At 50.9% G+C, this 17460-nt stretch overlaps 2 protein-coding genes across 2 annotated transcripts in view; one reads left to right on the top strand and one right to left on the bottom strand.

The window, feature by feature from the left end:
- The window catches only part of TNKS (tankyrase), a 143217-nt gene extending 140126 nt beyond the window's left edge, over positions 1 to 3091 (top strand). The window contains exon 27 of the mRNA XM_074905608.1: positions 1018 to 3091. Coding sequence (XP_074761709.1) covers positions 1018 to 1104 — 87 coding nt within the window. The 3' untranslated portion in view covers positions 1105 to 3091. The remainder of the gene's footprint in view (positions 1 to 1017) is intronic.
- A 3216-nt stretch (positions 3092 to 6307) lies between these two features.
- Positions 6308 to 11784, bottom strand: DUSP4 (dual specificity phosphatase 4). Its single transcript, XM_074905609.1, has 4 exons — positions 11320 to 11784; positions 8289 to 8425; positions 7670 to 7889; positions 6308 to 7466 (listed from the first exon to the last, which is right to left on the bottom strand). The coding sequence occupies exons 1-4, from the start codon at positions 11705 to 11707 to the stop codon at positions 7081 to 7083; spliced, it is 1131 nt and encodes a 376-aa protein (XP_074761710.1). The 5' UTR covers positions 11708 to 11784; the 3' UTR covers positions 6308 to 7080.
- Positions 11785 to 17460: the final 5676 nt, after the last annotated feature.

The raw sequence follows: 17460 nt of genomic DNA, 5'->3' as shown, positions 1-17460 counted from the left end.
GGTCACCCAGGCTCCTTTTCATGTGAATTCAGACCAGATTGCTGAGGGCTCTCTTTGACCAGGCAGGTCTCGAAGGCCTCAGAGAATGATGTTTCTGAGCCTCTCTCTGCAGCTTGTTCCTTTATTTAATTATCCTCCGAACAAAAAGTATGTTCTTTGTATCCAAGAGGAACCTCCCCTGTTTTATTAATCTCATTCTCCTGCTGCGTAGCTCAGAAAAGAATCTGACTCTGTTTTCTCAGTAGCCTTCCATACTTGATGAAGATTGCTGTGAGGTCCCACAAAGCCTTCCCTTTTCTGAACTGAAGAAGCCCATCTCCCTCCACCTCTTCTGGTTTATCCTGTGCTTTCTCTCCCCTGACTATCTTATACACTCAGTTGACTAGCTACACTGCTGTTGATGTACTGCAGGTGCATTTGCCCATGCTGGATTTCGTGAGGCTTCTGTTGGCCTGGTCTCCTCTCATCTGTCCAGGTTCCTCTGAATGGGGCCCTGCCCTCCAGCAACCTTAGCTTTGTTCTGGGACTGAACCTTCTACCAGCTGTCTTGAGAAAACGCTGAACAGATGTCTGAGTTACATGCTTTGGGTGTACCAAGTATTTTACTGCCAGTCAAGGCATTTGCAGGTCACGTGGCAAGTCACTGAGCATTTTAGGGTCAGACTAAATTGGTTATCTGAGATTTTTTAATAACTTATAAGCACCGACTGCTCTGTAGGATTAGCTAACAAGGAGAGTAACTCTGAACTCCTGTTGCACGCACATTTTCTGACGGTGCCTGCATAGAAGAAACATCTTTCTTTCTACTATTGTATTAACGAACGTATTAACTACATCAAGCAGTTCCCACTTAATGTTGACTAGGTTTGAAATCTGCTTTTTTCTTTTGCACTCTGCAGACATAAAGCTGATTCTTGCACTGTCCTTCCTGATCACTCATTAGTAAAATCCAAAACGTGAACTCGCTGAGCATACTGTTACATGAAGCAATGTTGTTTGTTTTTTCTTGACTTTCAGGCATACCCAGAGTATCTCATTACATACCAAATTGTGAAACCAGAAGCTCCCTCACAGACAGCAACAGCAGCAGAGCAAAAGACCTAGTAGCTACTGAGCAGTGAAGAAGGATGTGACTTCAATCTTGGACTGGATGGATACATGTTTCAGAAAATCAGTATCATATAAAATCCTTAACAACCTGGAAATAAGCTGTATGTCTTTTACAAAGCATTGCTGTCTTGATGAATACGATATGAGTAACTCTTGCATACTCAACTGCTACTGTTCCTTCTGAGGAAAGTTTACAAGGGACTGCCTTTTAATAACATATCTCAGGCTCCTAGTCTCTGCAGTTACCATGTGTAAAATAATGTTGTTTTGATCTAGACTTTGGGAACATTATTGTGCAAACTGAAATCTTTATCAATGCCATCTCGCATGTTAAAATTTCAGACACTACTATTCTAGTTATTTTATTTGCAGATAAATTACATTAAGCCCATAATTTTCTTTTCAGCATATACCATTCATTTTATGTTTTCAGGAGATCCTAGTCAACTATTTATTTTCCTTTTTTTTCTGAAGTTGAGCCGGAACCCGCTTAAAGATATTTTGCACAAAGTCAATTTGACTAAAATCATTAACAATGCAATATGAATTTCATCTGAGAAGGGGCTAGGTCTGGTCTAGTTCTTCAATATAGGGGTTTTTTTGCACACCTCTGAGCAAACGATGAGTGAGTGTAACTTCAGACTGGAAACAGATTGTGTCAGTTCGTTGCTTTGTCTGAGTTTTCTGGGGGAAGCCCCAGGAAGTGTTTGCAAGGGTAAAACCAGCTCTTGTGCTTTGAAGAACTTCATAAAGCAGGTCAATGCCCTCTGCTGGCATCTCTAAGAGAACATTTTATAAGGCTTCTACTAAGTACATGCCGTTTGTGAAATGTTCTCCTGTTACAGTGGCATATGGTTTTGCTGGAAGATAGGTGAAAAGTCAGAAGATTGCATATATGAGGGCATATCTGGTTCATGTTCCTCTGTAATACAAGACCCAGTAAATGGGTTTCAGACTGGTAAGGGAGAGTATATTATAGAAGTTTTGTGTCATATCTTTGTGTGGGACATCACAGTTGAAGAGCTTAAGGGATTTACAAAAATAATTTTTTTAAATATCGATTTTACATATTGATGAGAACAAAGTTTTAAAACATCAGTTGGTAAGTGGATTTGTTTGCAGGTCTACCAGAGAACAAAGCTAGGATTTATTCACTCTAATCCTCATCCCTGCAAGTTCCCAGGTTTATTTCACTAGGTTGGATAAAATTATTTTTAAGCATTGCACAGCACAGCATCAAACAATTTCAAAAGTCCCTCTCATGGAGGATACACATTTAGCAAAAGTGAAACTGATTTCTTTGCTTGCGTTGTTTTTACAGCTTCAGAGAAGGTTGAAAATTGAGCAGTATTAATTTTTTTCTTAACAACCAGTACCAGGAGAAGTGCTTCAGTGTTGAGCATGTAACAACTAGAGGAAAAAAATGTTCCTTTAAACACAACAAGCTGTACGTTTCCCTGTTGACCAGCACTATTTAGTATCTGATGATCCAGTTCACGCATTCAGGTTTTATCCCCCTTAAAGCAAGGAAATGACAGAATAGTGTGCTTTTAGTTTATAAAAACATATGTGCTCCCCAGAAGTGGGATTTTGCTGACATGTTTGGATAAAACAAACCTGAAAAGCTTTTCTTTCCAGCATTAAGACACAAAATTTTCATATTTAACATTAAGACATTAATGTTGAAGCAACTTATCCTCACAGAGGAATTTCACCCACTGTAAAGTCAGTCATTTGATGCAATCTGGCTACCTGCACATCATCTGTTTGTAGTATCTCTAAAGAAAACCTTAGAAATAGAAATACTCCAACAGATCTTGAACTTTGGGTTTTATTTTCCTTGAGCTGGCAGTGGATATATGGTTCTCGCTTCATTTTGTGACCAGATTAAATATGTAGCTTTGAGGTCCAAGCCAGGCTCAAGCCTACTTGGCCTTCTAATCAAATTTCATTGATAAAATAATAAAATTGGGTGCTTGTATTTTGGCTACTTGTTTAATAGTGTTAGGATTGCAAAGATCACGACTAGGCTTTGAAGATTTGTATTCATCATTTAAGTTTGGGGTTTGTTTTTAACTTAGTTAATAATGGAGTGGGGGGATGTGCCTATCTACGCTTGGGTTTCAAATAGTGTTGAGAGTGAGTGTTGCTCACCATCCCTAGTTAGACATAGTTTTAAATGGTTAAAACAGTTGTGCTGCTTAGGTGAGCAAAACAGTTAATGTGGGTGTGGAAGTTAAAAGCTTTACATCTTTCAAAACCAAGGACAAACCTGGAAACAAAAACCCCACCAAGCTGGCACTGGATCCTGTTCTTGCTTGTTGTTTCCTGTGTGATTAAACCAACAGCTAGCCTGGATTTCTTCTGCAGCCTTGAACTTCTAGAGGATAAAAATACTGTCCAGTATCTTTGAACTGCCAGTGTTAACGTATCTGATGTTCTGTGCAGAGTAAAGGTGCTGTGTGAGGAAGTCATTTTGCAGTGGTTTTTGTCTTGTAATAGCGTGATCTCATATCCGTTTGTGGCCAGACACAGAGCAATACCGAGGCCTGAAGATGCGTCTGTGTCATAGAAACCTGTGCAGGAGCAGCGTCTACCTCTCCTGGCGTATGTTGTTGTAGCTCCTCTTATAATTTAAAACAAAGTAAGGATTTGCCCATAATATGGAAGTTACCCATGAAAAATCTGGTCATGGATTTGGTGGCAGAGCTGTATTTGTCAGGTTGCTACGGTACAGATTATGCAGCTTTAGCTGAGGGAGTTAATTTGATGCCTCCTAATTCTAGAGAATGGGACCTTAAAAATAGCACATCCCCAGGCAGCTGCTGCCTCCTGAGAAATGAAGCTTTTTGACTTCCTGCAAAGGGCAGTCCCCTGACAACGGGCTGCTCATTTGCAGCTTTGGGTCACCAGTGGAGGCACAGTAGGAGCTGAGGATGCAAGAACACGCTGGGCTAAGCCATCTCTCATAGGCTTGGGAGCCTGGGCACCTCTCACTGGCTCCAGAAAGAGCTTTTCCCACTGGGACAGAATGTGGTGTCTGCTGGGGAAGGGGACAGTTGTCTTTCAGGCCTGTTGATGGGGTTTTTTTTCATGTCCCTTTGAGGCAGCATTTTGAAACATCTGTGCAGTTTTCAACAGGACCTTAATAGCAAAACAGAAAAACTTCACCACGTAGCAAAGAAGGGATTGTTCTGCTCTACATTGCTGAAATTGTTTCCGTGAGACAGATGAATTAGGTACCTGCTGCAGAGTGACATTGCAGTCTGAATGCTGTCAACAAAACTTCTGTTAGGATTAAAAGCAGAGAGGACAGTACCTTAATAAGGTATATCTTATTTTCTCATCTTTATTTTTATCTGCCAATCTGTTTTGATCCCAGCTCCACAGAGACTGTTACAAACCTCTTGTACTAGTTCCACTGTTTTGTAGTCACTATTGGTCTTTAGTCCAAGGAATGAGCAATGTGTTTTTCTAACCTCTGTTTTGAATGTTTGCATGTGATGCCATTGAATCCCACAGCATTATGCAGCTGGAATGAATTTCTTTTGCCTGCAATTTTTATACTTTGCTTGTTGATAACAGGAATACCCCAGAACAAAATTCTACACTGAAGCAAAAAGGAAGCCCCCCCAAATATTCTGCACTGCTGGCTTTGGTGGGCAGCAGACAGAGAAAAAGCACGTGGTATGTGAAACTGAGTAGCTTCTGGAGAAGGCCGCTTCCTTGGCTCTGAAAACCATGTGATCCTACTGTTTGTTGTAGGTTAGAGGAGACCACCCTGGGAAGGTGTGAAGTGCTGAGGGGTGCTAATGTATAACATACCGTGCCACTCTGTGGCCTATGGGAACTACTTAGTGGCAGATCTTTTCAAAAGAGTCCTGCATCCATGCAGTGAAGTCAGAGCTCCTGCACAGTACATGTGTTACCTAGAATTTCCACATGGGACTGTTAACGGAAATTACCCAGAAGATTTTTTCAGAAGATGGGTAAAAGGAAGGGTCTGACCACAAAACAGATTAGTTTGAACATTGCTAATCATTCTCAGCAGCTGAAGGTCAGGAAATGCGTGAATTTACTTTTAAGGGGATTTCTCCCTTTTCATGCTGCTTTGCCAGAGAAAAATCTAGCTCAGAAATCTAAAAGGAGATGCATCTAATGCATGCTTCGGTCCTTTTAAGCCATGCTGCAGCCCTGCTGGGGAAGACACGGGAAAGTACAGATTGAATTCTTGCCACAGGTAGCGAGTGGCGTGTGAACATCCACAGACTTATCCACTGATGATCAGAGGTGGCGGCTTTGGCCCAGGCCAGAGCACGCACTCCTGCCCCTTCACAGGGAGCATCGATGGAGTGGGCGCGTTCCTACCTCTTCGAACACATAGTGGGTATGAAACCTCAGAGGATCAGGGGACAGCATATGCATGTTAGAACTTCAGAAGCAAGGTGAATGAGCCCATGGATTGGTAGGGAACGTAAGAAACAGAGGCATTTCTCATTACACTACCGCATATGCCTGTCAGGTCATATTGTCAGACTGGGTTCGAGGTATCAATTTCTGTCTTACTGAACCTGTTGGTGGCAAGTTTTAGTGTTGGTTCCATTAATTACTAATGTAATTTAATTAGAGTCTCTGTATTACAAGGCAATTTTGACACTTTCTTAACATCTGCAGAAGTTGCTTCAGCTTTGGAAATTGAAATTAGGATTTTTCTGTACAACAGTCTTGTAAGCTTGTGTATCTTCATTCCTAATTGCTTTCTTCACCAACCCAAATGGCAGTGTACCTGGGGGTTGAGTTTTTAAACCCTTTTTTGTATCTTGTTTTAGTAACTATCCCTGTATGTTTCCTCTCTTGGTTGCCAATTACCTGGAGCTGGGATATCATTTATTTATTTCCTCCTTTACCCTCTTTTTCAGAGACGATGGGCAGGTTCTCAGCCTACCTACATGGTGGACTTTAGGTAACATCTCTGTAACAACCGAGTTTGATCTATAAATGTGCTTGGCTAAATGTCTGATCTGCAATACTTGTAATAGTTTAAAATTCAATAAATACATTTTTAACAGGTACTCTGTGGAAGCTGAGTGTTTGCACAAAGTGCCATTCTGTCTTGGTCTTAGGACAAACTGTGCCAGCCACAACTGTTGAAAACAGCTTTATTTTTATTTTCTCCAAACAATTTGTTTTCTCCCTCCCTCAGGCAATAAATAAAAAGTTAATTTCTAAAAAAAAAAAAAAAAAGGAACAAAACCATACATATGTACATCAGCCACACAGGCATCTTGTGTATTGGACTGGACTGGGGAGAAGGAGGGAGGCAGGGTGGGACATAAGGCTCCACGTGGGTTGAAGACGAGGCATTTTCTAGGTTTGGACCAAAAGCTGCAGCATCACCTCCCCAGGTAGTGGCAGAGGTGCGGGCAGCCCTGCGCCCCCACCATTCCTGCTTGCCCCAAGGCCCTGCCTGCAGCTCTGCTTGTCACCCTGTGTAACTGGCTCAGGTAAGCAGCACCCACCACACACACCCGTGTCGGTTTGTGCAAGGGGGAAGACTGCTGCACAATAAAGAGGGTATGCTCCCTTTTCAACCCAGATGAGCTAGGGACAGAAATACAGGGAGAAGGAGAGGTCTGTCTCTTTTTTAAAAAAAAACAAAAAAAAACAAAAAAAAACCCAGGACGGTAGAATAGGGATGGACAGAGATGAAGACCAGGCACTTGAGGAAACCCAGTATACTATTTTTCCCCTCCCCAGAAGAGCCTGGACAATGTCAGGGTTTGTGGCTTTTACAACTTTTGTGCTTTCAAAACATAAAATGAAAAAGCAAAACCAAGATGAGGTAAGAAATTTCTCTACGAAAAAGACGTTGAGTCCAGGGTGAACGGCAGTGTCCAGCACTATTGCTTAACATCACAGGGCTCCGTGCCCACCTGGCCCTGTCTGCCCTGGCCTGCCTCGGCCCCTGAGCTAACAGCTGGGTGACGTGGTGATGGGGCTGTGCAGGTATGGGAGGCTGCTGGGGGTGGCATGGACACCGACAGAGACGGGGAAGCTGAAGACAAACTGGGAGGTGGGAGTGGAGGTGGCCTTGCCCCGCTCCCGCAGTGTCCCCGAGGGGCTGACAGCTTCCACTGCGCATGAGGTGGCCAACACCTGCGACTCAAACTGCAGCAGCTGCCCCATGAAGCTGAAGTTAGGGGAGATGATGCTCCGGCGCTGCTTGACAAACTCAAAGGCCTCCTCCAGCTTGACACGCTTCTTCATCATCAGGTAAGCCAAGCAGATGGTGGCTGAGCGGGAGATACCAGCCTGGCAGTGGACCAGGACCCGGCCGCAACACTCCTTCACTGAGTCTGGAGGGCAACAGGGGAGATGTGAGATCAGTAAGTACCCTTCCAACAAAGCCAAACCTCTCTCCAAACCTGCGGGTGGTGGCTGACCTCCCTCCCACTAGTGCAACAAAGGGCCAGGACCCTGGTGAACCCCAGTCCCTCTGAGCCAAAGGCTCTGGGCCTTTGAGCCGAGAATCTCCCCCTGGTGAAACACAGGCACTCACCAATGTATTCGATCGCCTCCATGAACCAGGAGCTGATGTCAGCTTTGTGGTTATCCTCCACGGGGATACACTTGTACTGGTAGTGCCCTTCAAAGTGGTTGGGGCAATCTGAGGAGACGTTCAGCAGGGCTGTGATGCCCAGTGCATCAAGCATGTCCCGCCGGGCAGCGTGGTAGGCACTGCCAAGGTAGAGGAAGGGAAGGATTTCCACAGGACCGCCCTGTTACAGAGCAAAACGAGAGAGATGGGGGTGACGAGGGGTCAGCAGCAAGCAGGACCCACATCCAGATGGCTTGGAGACCCTGAGCGGTGCAGTAACCTGGCATCTCAAAAGAGGGAGCAGAGGCTGCCTTTCTGAGTTGTTAAACCCATTTCAACCCTGCTCCTCTTCATCCCATTCAGGAATGGGCCGGTGTGGTTACTGGGACTTGGGCTTGTCCACTCCCTGGGGAGCACAACTGGGATCTGGAGGACTGCCATGCTCCCATGAGAGGAGAGGGAGCAGGACTCTGGCTCTGCAGGCCTCAGCTGAGGGATAGCAGGGACACTCCAGCAGGACCAAGTTGCAGTGCTGGAAGGAGCGGTCAAAAATAGCTGAGCACTGGGTTTCTAGACATACCTGATCATGAAGAGGAGTCCCACAGGAGCTGCAGCCCAAATCCAGGGGCTCAGCGCTGGTAGGGGGTGACACATTGCTCAGTGACTTGGTTTTTGCACAGAATTCGGGGTATTCCGAGGAGAAACGCTCATAACCCCCTGCAAGAAGAGAGGCACAAAGCGTTATCCCAGGCTACATTCACAGCACTGCAAAACAGCATAACCAGAGCTGACGCATTTGGCCGTGCCCTTCACCACTAGATGATGCTACAGTGATGGAGAGTCATCTCCTGCCCCAGCATGAGCAACCAGGCTCCTGGCGGCAAGGGGGGAAATCCTTGAGGCCCCACCACTCCCTTGGGGCTAGTGCTCCAAGAGCTCTGCAGTGCTTGGGGCTGCCCAAAGTCTCTGGCCCAGAGTTTAGTCCCGTACATGCTGCCAGCCAACACCCCAGGCCAAGGCCAAGGCACGCTCTAAGGTGATGGGAGAGAGGATTTTTTGCCAGCGTTCTCTGACTTTGATAGGAAAAGCTTCTCCCAGGCCAAAGCCTGTTCAGTTCTCAGACACATCATCCTGCCACAAAGAACAGGGAGGTTTCCCACTCCCCCAGCCTGACCCTCTAGCCCAGAGGTCCCAAACCAACAGGCCAGGGAAGCCGTGGCCCTGGCCAGGTCCAGTGGAACTACTCCATAGCAAAGCTGCTCTCCAGGAGGTGTCTGCTGCCTCTCGAGGACATGGGTGCAAGCTGAACATGGAGGTGAGCACCCTCTCAAAGAGCAGCCTGCCCTTTTGACCTGATGCCAGGGGGATAAGCAAAGGTGACCTCAGATCTTCCAAACGGCAGGCAAAAACAAGAGCCAACCCCATCGACTTCCCAGGACAGGGACACTGCAGTGTTGGCTGCAGAGAAATGCTGCTGGTGAGTTTTCTGTCTCTCATTCAAATCAAATCGACAACCCTGACATCCTTGCAGAGTCTGACCCTGAGCGTTAAAACCAGTGGAAATCAGGTATTTCACTATCACCACAGGAATCTAGCTAGACCAAGCCCTGACTCCCAGGACAGCTACTAAAGACTCAGCCTAACTACAGGACCATTGCCTGCAGATCTGGGCTTGCCAGAGCCCACACAGCAAGACAGATATTCCTTTATCCAGCCTTTGCTCTGAGACTGCCCTGTACAAGGCTGGGTGTTTGGAGGACCAGTGGATGCAATTGTCTCCAGTAAAGCAGCCCAGGAATCCCTAGGCAGCTAGAGATCGATACTGCCACCACCCCAAGGTCCTTTATGGTTTTCTTCTCCTTTGCAAGGGAAGGGCTCCCGTACCTTAAAGCAGAAACATGCGTATGCATCACTGAATTTGCAATGTCCCTCCCGAGTGAGCAGGACAGTTTGCAGAGGCTGCAGTTCCAGGGCCTGACATCCCTTTGCAGTCCTACTGGTTTGATTTGGAGGAGCACCCAAAGCCAAGTGTCCCTGTTAGCCATCTTCAGGAGGTCTGATCTGAAAATCCCTGGATCTACCACATCACACTCCTGGTGGCCATCACACCAATGCCACAAGGGAGAAGCTGCCCAGGGTGATGTGTGGAAGTAGGCTCCCTCCTCAGAAAGGCAAAGCGACCCTTGCAAAGAGTCAAAGGCATTTCTCTTCCACATGTCTCATCAGATTGAATGCCTGCTCAGCCAAGCAGCACATCCAGCCGCTCATCCAGCAGCGCGCAGCTCCCGGCTGGGCGTGCAGGCCCAGCCCGGCACAGGAGCCATGCTGTGCAGGTGTCCATCACCCAGAAACACGCAGCAGGGCTGTTTCACAGGGAACCTGGCAGCAGCCTGACCTGTACAAAACAGATTCAGGTCTTCATTGTGACCTGCACCCGATAAATTTGCATTTGGGCAGGCGCAGTGCTGGGTTAGCGAGGGTCTTGTGATACCAGAGTGAGCTCAGGCATTTTAGTAGCTCTGTGGTAAGTGAGGAAGAAGTCTCTAGTGCCAAGACCGAGTCTCTGGGAGCCCATTCATTACAAGTAAAGGACTGAAAACCCCAACCAACCTCCCATGAGAACCCACAGCAACCCTCAGCTGACAAAGGCCACCCCTGAGGGTCAGCAGCGCTTCCTGCCACTTGCGTGACTCCCAGCACCACGACGGTGAAGGACCCGAAAGCATGTGCAGGCAACTCCTGCAGCAGCACATCGTATCACATCCTTGAAAGAGCTCCTGCTGTTTTTACTGTATCTAGTACAACAGAAGCGCCAACTCCTCCATCTATCAAGCCTCTTAATGGATTTGCTACTCTGCATACGTATCCTCATCCCTGCTGTAAGTAAACCAAGGAATAAATTAACTCTCAGGCTGTAAACAAAAGAGAAAAAACCCCGCAGAGCTCATCCAGGAACGCTGGCTGAGCATCCTCCTCCCCTAAATCATCTCACGGGGATTCTCAGCACCAGCAGTTCCAACTGTTCGCGGCATCTCGTTCGATCCGTGTCGACGGCGGGGGCACGGCGGGGGGACAGCCCCGACCGCGGCTGGACTCGCAGAGGGGGCACAGAGCCAGCGCGGGGGCTTCTGCTCACTGCAAGGGGACATCGGCGTGACACCGGGTGTCTGGTCCTGCACAAGCACCTCCTCTGCGCCGCGGGACTGGGGCCGAACCCAGACAAAAAGCGGGGATGGCCCCCGCACCCCCCGTCCTGCTCCCACCTGGAGCGGCTTCTGCCACTGCCTTCGCACCTCTCCCCCCGGGGTCTGCCTGACCGCCCCCCCCGCACCGCTCAGCCCGCGTTTCCCTCGGGGCAGCCACGCGTGGGGGGACTGCCCGCGCTGCCGGCCGTCCCAGCACCCCTGCGCCGGGGAGGCGGGGGGGCCGCGGCCGCGCAGCCTCGCCAGGTGCGCACCCCAGCCGCGGCACCGCCACACGACACCCCCCCGGATCCCAACTTCTGGCAGGGCAGCCGGGAGCGCGGGAAGGGGCCGCGGCGGGCGGGAGGTCCCACCACCCCACCGCGCACACACGCGCGCACCCCCCTCACCCCCCCGTCCCGCCGGTACCTGCCAGGAGGCGGATGTCGGCGCGCGCCGTGTCGCGGCGGAGCGCGCGCACCACCAGCGCCACGGTGCTGTCCTCGCGCAGGGCCTCGGCGCGCGGGCTGCGCTCGTCGTAGAGCACGACGGCGGCGTAGAGCCCGGCCCGCAGCCGCGCCCGCACCTCCGCCTCGGCCGGCAGGATCTGCTCCAGGCTGACGGAGCCCTTGGCCCGCCGCCGCACGATCGTGTTGCAGCGCACGTTGAGCGCCCCGCGGATGTGGCCGGCGCTGTGCGCCAGGAAGGGCCGGCAGTCCAGCACCAGGCACCGGCCGCCGCCGCCGGCCTCGTCGCGGCACACCAGGCGCCGCAGGGCGCTGCCCTCCATCTCCCGCAGCCCCTCGGTGGCCACCATGGCGGGGGGGGGGGGACACACACGGGGACGGGAGGGGGGGTGCGCTGCTGCCGGTGCCGCTCGCGCAGCCCCGCGCGCGCGGCGGAGCCTTTACTACCCGCCGGCGGCGGCCGCCGCGCTCCCCCCTCGGCCCCGCCCCTTCATCCCGCGCCGCGGCCGCATGAATGGACGGAAGGCGGCGGGCGGGCGCGGGCGACGTCACCGCCTCCATTCACAAAAAATAAAAAAATACCCGGCTTCTCCGCCAGCCGGCCATGTTCTCCCCCTCGGTTTGTGAATGGGGTTTGTGAATGGGAGAGAGCGGCGCGGCGGGGGGAGGGGGCGGGGGGGCGCCTTTGTCACCGCGGGGCAGCCCTCGGGCGCCCGGCCCGTGCGCGGCGCCAGCCCCGCCGGGCCCCCCGCGCCCTGGGCACGCACCGCCGGGCACGCGCACACGCCGCCGGGCACGCGCCCGGCCACACGCGGGGACGCGCACACGGCCGGGCACGCGCGCGGGCACGCGCGCCTCTCTCCGCCTTTGTCCCCCGGCTCCTGTGGGGGCCGGAGCGGCTGCTGCGGGAGGGGCCGTCGAGCAGGGCCCGCCGGCACCCTGCGGGGTCCCTCCTCTGAAACCCCTGCGGGGTCGCTCTGACCGCGCATCTGCCACGTTTTCCCTGTGGGAGGATGACGGCTCGGCAGCTGCAGCGCCTGAAAACCACCCCAGCACCCTGTCTGGGAAGCAGCCCCCTGGACGGCTCTCCAGTTTGATTCCTCGCGGGGGAGGAACGCTCACTGCTTTCGGCTAAAAGCCAAAGGAGAAAAGTTGCATCCCTGAAGGGACCCCGAGAGGGTGTCCCCGTAGCCACCAGCTAAACACCAGGCAGGGCGGTTCAGCCACAAGTCCCCTCTCGGGCTGCTGTCAGGCTAAAGCAGTGCTGCAAACCCCGGCACCAGCGACTGTGCGCAGGGCGTTGGCCAGTCCCGGCTGAGGCTGCTTCAGAAACCTGAAGGCGCTCGGCTCCCCCAGTGCACACCTGGACGTGACGTAAGATTAAGGGCACAGCAGATACCCAGGCCCACATCCCCGGTTGCTACTTTCCGCAGAGGGCAGCGTTTGGGCAAGGCCAGCTAACGCCTTGCTGTGTGTGCCTACCTGGAAAGAACCCAGCCCACCATGCATGGTTCGAGGCCTACAGCTGGTGACACTCCTGCGTCCCACTGCTGCCTCTCCCTTAGGCTCTGCTCTCTGACTGCTGCCGGATTCTCCCCTCCATCTGCGTCAGCCTGACCTTTGCACCCCAGCTTTCGCATGCTGCGCCAACCTCTCGCCAGCCAAGCCAAATCAGATTACCTATGGGGGAAACGTAGCTGCCCCTTGTGTAATACACCCCACTCCATGAATGTATTTGAGCCTGTTGCCTCATACGACAGGGGTGGAAGACTAATTTTCTCCCGTTGCAACCTGCATGAGATGCAAGGAGAGAAGAAACCTATCTCTACTGAAGTAAGGCAGACTCTGACTGGCCAGCAACATGCCAGGGACATGCTTTCTTCCTTTAGAGAATGCTGTCAGAGACCAAAAAAATCAAACTGAGAATGTGATTTCAAACTAATTAAAAAATATGGTCTCATAGCGACATGATTTGAACTCAAGTTGGAGCATCAAAAAAGTCTCGTGAAGTTTTACTCAAGAGCTGACGCCACAATATACTGTCTCTGTTGCTCCTCTTGGGCAGGAGATGTTGGCTGCTACCACATGATGCACCAACCTGCTGTCTTCAATGCCTTCTGCACTATTCACTCCAGCTTTTACACTAAAATTGTATGATCAAGGGCACAGGGCATACGTCCTCGGAGGCAGAGGCTGACATCCCGTTTTTTCCCCTTTCTTGTCCAGCATGCAACTGGGCCAAATCAGTTTGAGATGGGAGAGGAAGGCAACACTGTCACGGGTATAGGAGGGGGATTTGGGCTGCTGTCCCTGGATGCTTGCATGAGCATTGATGGAGGACATTATTTCAGGATGGACCATGGATGGATGTGTGTGTGTGTCCATGTGCGTCTGATGGAGATTTCCCAATGTCCCGATGTTTTTACTTACCTGAACCCTTCTCTCCCTATCGTGCATCCCTTTCTGCTGTCTGTGTGGAGGTGGCAGGTTCTTGGCTCGCTCTTCATGGAAAATAAACTGCATGCAGCCAGGCTGCTGGAAACACCATTGTGCACCCACACCAGCCATTCTCATGGCTGTGCTCCTGGCTGGTCACGTCTGGAGCTGACGCTGTGCTGGGGATGTCAGATCACAGGCAGCTGGAAGTGGAGAAATTGAGCCCAAAGGCAAGAGTGCCCAAACTGGACCAAATTGGTGCTACCCAGCCAGGATCCACCACTGGAGGGTAAGAGGGATCTCCCTCACTGCAGTTAGCTCAAAAGGAAATCTAGTTAATTTTGTCTGTGGGGGTGCTACGATGGGACAACCAAGAGCCACCAGAAATGCTTGCAAGGCAGAAGCCACAGGGCAAAAGAAGCAGCACAATTACCTGGGGTGGAGGGGCAGGGGACACAGAAAGGACTGGGGAAAGGGGAGGGGTGTGGGTGGGAGAAGGCCACATGGCTTACGTCCTGACTTTGCAAACCTGGAGAAGCGTGAAAGCTAATATTCCTGTCAAATGGCATCCGTATGGCGCAAACTGAAATATATCCTGCTGAAAAACAAAAAGAAAAGAGAGAGAGCGCCAGAGACATTCATTTCCTTCACAATGGAGTCAAAAAATCCTCTTTTATAGGGCCCTGGCCAGAAGAGGCAATTGTAGAAGGAGGCTGGAGGGAAATGAATTGTCAAAGGAGGTGCATATTTGGATGATTAAATGTCAATATGTACCTTGAATTAAGGAAAAGGAATTTACACCTCATCCTGCTGTGGCAGCGAAAACCAAATTAGAGCCAGGCTGTAAATTTGCCCTCTATTGAGATGCCACTTTGTTTGGCTATCTAAAGGCTTTTCCTGCCCAGAGAAATGCTGAAGCATGAGTCCCCCTGGGTGGGCAATGGCTGCTGTGGGCAGCTGGTAAGCTGCTGAGCTCAGTGAGCCCTCTGGGCTCCTCCAGACTTTCCTGGCTCTGCTCCCCACGGCTCCTGGCCCCAGTGCACACACGTGGGGTCCTGGCGTGCTGCGTCATGCTGCCTCTCTACTGCCTGGGCTGGAACACAGGCCAGGATTTTGTTACTAGGGAGTTTTCCCAAGAGCTTGATTCCCTCCATCCTCCTGGTCAGACGGCTGCAGATGGACAAAAGGCCAGAGCTGTATCCCTGCTGCTCTGGGCACGTGGCAGAGGGCACAACCTAAGGATACTGCCACCTTCCCCCAGCAGCACCCAGCGGGCTAGCCGAAGGGTTGAGTGATTTGCCCTGGCATGCGCAGGAAGCCTTTGGCAGAAATGAGAGGCAGAATCAAGGTCTTAACAAGTTGCAAATCTGTGTTTACCCACAAAACCTGGCCTTCCCGAAGTGCCACAGGGTCATGGGTCCCTTCTGTCCTCATGCAGCACCATGATGAAAGGAACAGTTCTCCTTTCATGGCATCTCGTCTTCTCACAGCCTTTCAGGCTGGGGAAAGCATCCTCCTGCCTGCAAAGGGCAGTGCAGCAGTGAAAGAGTTAACAGATTCATGTTAATAAATTCAGGCTCTCTTTTCCTCTAGGGCATATTTGCATATTAATGGAGGGGAATTGTAACGAACCTGTCTAGGGAGGCTAAAGGGAAAATTATGCAAGGTTGGCTGAGAAGGTGGAGGAGGGGAAGATGTTCATTTCCAGCCCCTCATCTGCAAAAGCATGTGAGCAACCTGAGCTCCAGGGCAACGCCTCACCAAGCGTGGGACACCCTGGAAGTGAAGGGAGTACCTGAGTGCAGGTGGCTATTCAGACCCACCTGCATCCCTCCTGTGCTGGCTTCTCACAGCTAAGCTCCACATTGCCCCAGACATGATATTAAACCCAGAGCCACAACAGCAGATTTCAGCAAGCGTGACCCAAATAGTCACCCTGTCCTCCAAGGCATCTGGATAACATGCAGCTCTCGGTGGGCTGTCAGCAGAGCAGGTCATCCACAACTCGTTTTCAGCAGAGAATCTCTCTGGGCTTTTTGACAGGCTGCACTTGGGGCCGGGGACAATGCAGCCAGGGAGGGGAGTTGACCCAGGCTAGGTTGAAGCACCTCCCTTTCCCATTCCTGCTCCTTCGCACCAGGCTGCAAGTAGCTGCAGCACAGTCTTGAACCCCACCCCGATCTTTATTGCCTTAAAGCCCCACACACCAGCCCAAAAGCCCATGAAAAATGACAGGAGCTTTGCCAGGTCTGCTTTCTCTGCTTTCTGCAGAGGCCTCAGTTTATAATCCCCACTCCAGTGAACTGCCCTGCAGATTCTGTCTCACAAGGACAAATAATCTGTTGCTTTTGGCCTGCGACAGTAGATAGAGTGAGGATTTATAGTCATGGGGAAATGAGATAGATATCACTAGATAGGAGACTAATTACTGGGCCCCTGATCTGATCTAGGTTAGGAGGTGGAAAAAGCAGCCTTTATTCTTGAAAGCAAAGCAGCTCTTCTTCAGAATAGCAACAGGGGCGCTCCATGTTCCCCAATAGCTGCAGCTGGTTTGTGCCCATGCAAATATGATCAGGGCAGGACCCACTCAAATCAGCAGGATGCAAAATGGCCCGAGCCATTTTCTGCTGCAGGTTTGGTTTCCTCTCTCTCTCCTCTCTCTCACCCCACTGCCTTTTAGCACTGCCTCATCTCTGCCTGTAAAAGTCAGTGCAGCTCCAACTACACTGCGTGAAAAACATGAGGTCTGATCCAGGATGGGCAGTGAACAGGAACAGGATTCTAAGATCTATGGTTTCTGCTAGATGGTTAGCTCAGGCAGTTATTTAGGGCTGGTGGTGTGGGGAGGGGCGTTCCTCAACAGGCCTAAATGCCGCCTGTGGAAACAGGGAGGCTACCGCTGCAAAATCCCCATGCTGTTTCTTTTTGTCCTGTCTGGTTTTGTGGGGAAGTGTGAGGGGACCCAAACTGTAGGGTTTGGAGGTCAGCTGCTGGTGGCGTTCCTGAGGACTGGGTGGTGGGTAAGGGCCTGTGGATGTGAGGTGTCACTCCAGCTCGAAAGGATTTAGGAGCCCAGTGGTCCCACAGACATGGCAGACTTGCCCCTCAGTATCAGAGGAAGCCAGAGACCGGCCCTGATACGGGGCCCAGGAGGTGCAGAGCCAGTCTAGCTGTCCCCTGGGCAGAGCATCTTCCAGCATGTGGCTCAATTTGTCTGGTGACTGGTTGGATGCAGGGTCATCGCTGACCCTTTCTACAGCCTTTGCGGACAAGGGCAAGCCACACTGGTAAGATGCTTCCTGACATAAGAATCTGCATGAACTGTCTGTGATGTTTTGTCATTTTTGATAAAACTGTGGTGCTGTGCTGGCTGTCAGACCCCATCAGTACCCTGTGCCCATCCCCTTTGTTCTCCCACCTTCTGCAAAAGCCCTGAATCTTTCCCCATTCCAGGTGTCAGGACAGACATGGTCTGTGATCATGTTATTACAACCATGGATTATAAAGCAGAGGTAGAAGTGAGGTGGATAAAACAAACACATGGGTCCCCTAATCCCAAAATTTCAAGTGCCATGGAGATTAGACTAATATCTTTGGCTGCAGGATTTGGGGATGCAGCAGAGCCAGAGAAGTGAATCTGTGAAAGCAAGGTGATCCGCTCCTTTTA

Source organism: Athene noctua, chromosome 4 (assembly GCF_965140245.1).
Source record: "Athene noctua chromosome 4, bAthNoc1.hap1.1, whole genome shotgun sequence".
NCBI classification, from domain to species: Eukaryota; Metazoa; Chordata; class Aves; order Strigiformes; family Strigidae; genus Athene; species Athene noctua.
Note: the sequence above shows the minus strand (reverse complement) of the source record. Positions and strands in the feature narration are given on the sequence as shown.

Excerpts from the sequence above, each read along its gene's own strand:
- DUSP4 (XM_074905609.1), bottom strand. The coding sequence starts at position 11,707 with ATGGTGGCCACCGAGGGGCTGCGGGAGATGGAGGGCAGCGCCCTGCGG. Across the intron at positions 7,890-8,288 it reads GGACTCCTCTTCATGATCAG|GGCGGTCCTGTGGAAATCCT; the intron begins GTATGTCTAGAA and ends GCTCTGTAACAG. Across the intron at positions 7,467-7,669 it reads GGAGGCGATCGAATACATTG|ACTCAGTGAAGGAGTGTTGC; the intron begins GTGAGTGCCTGT and ends GTTGCCCTCCAG.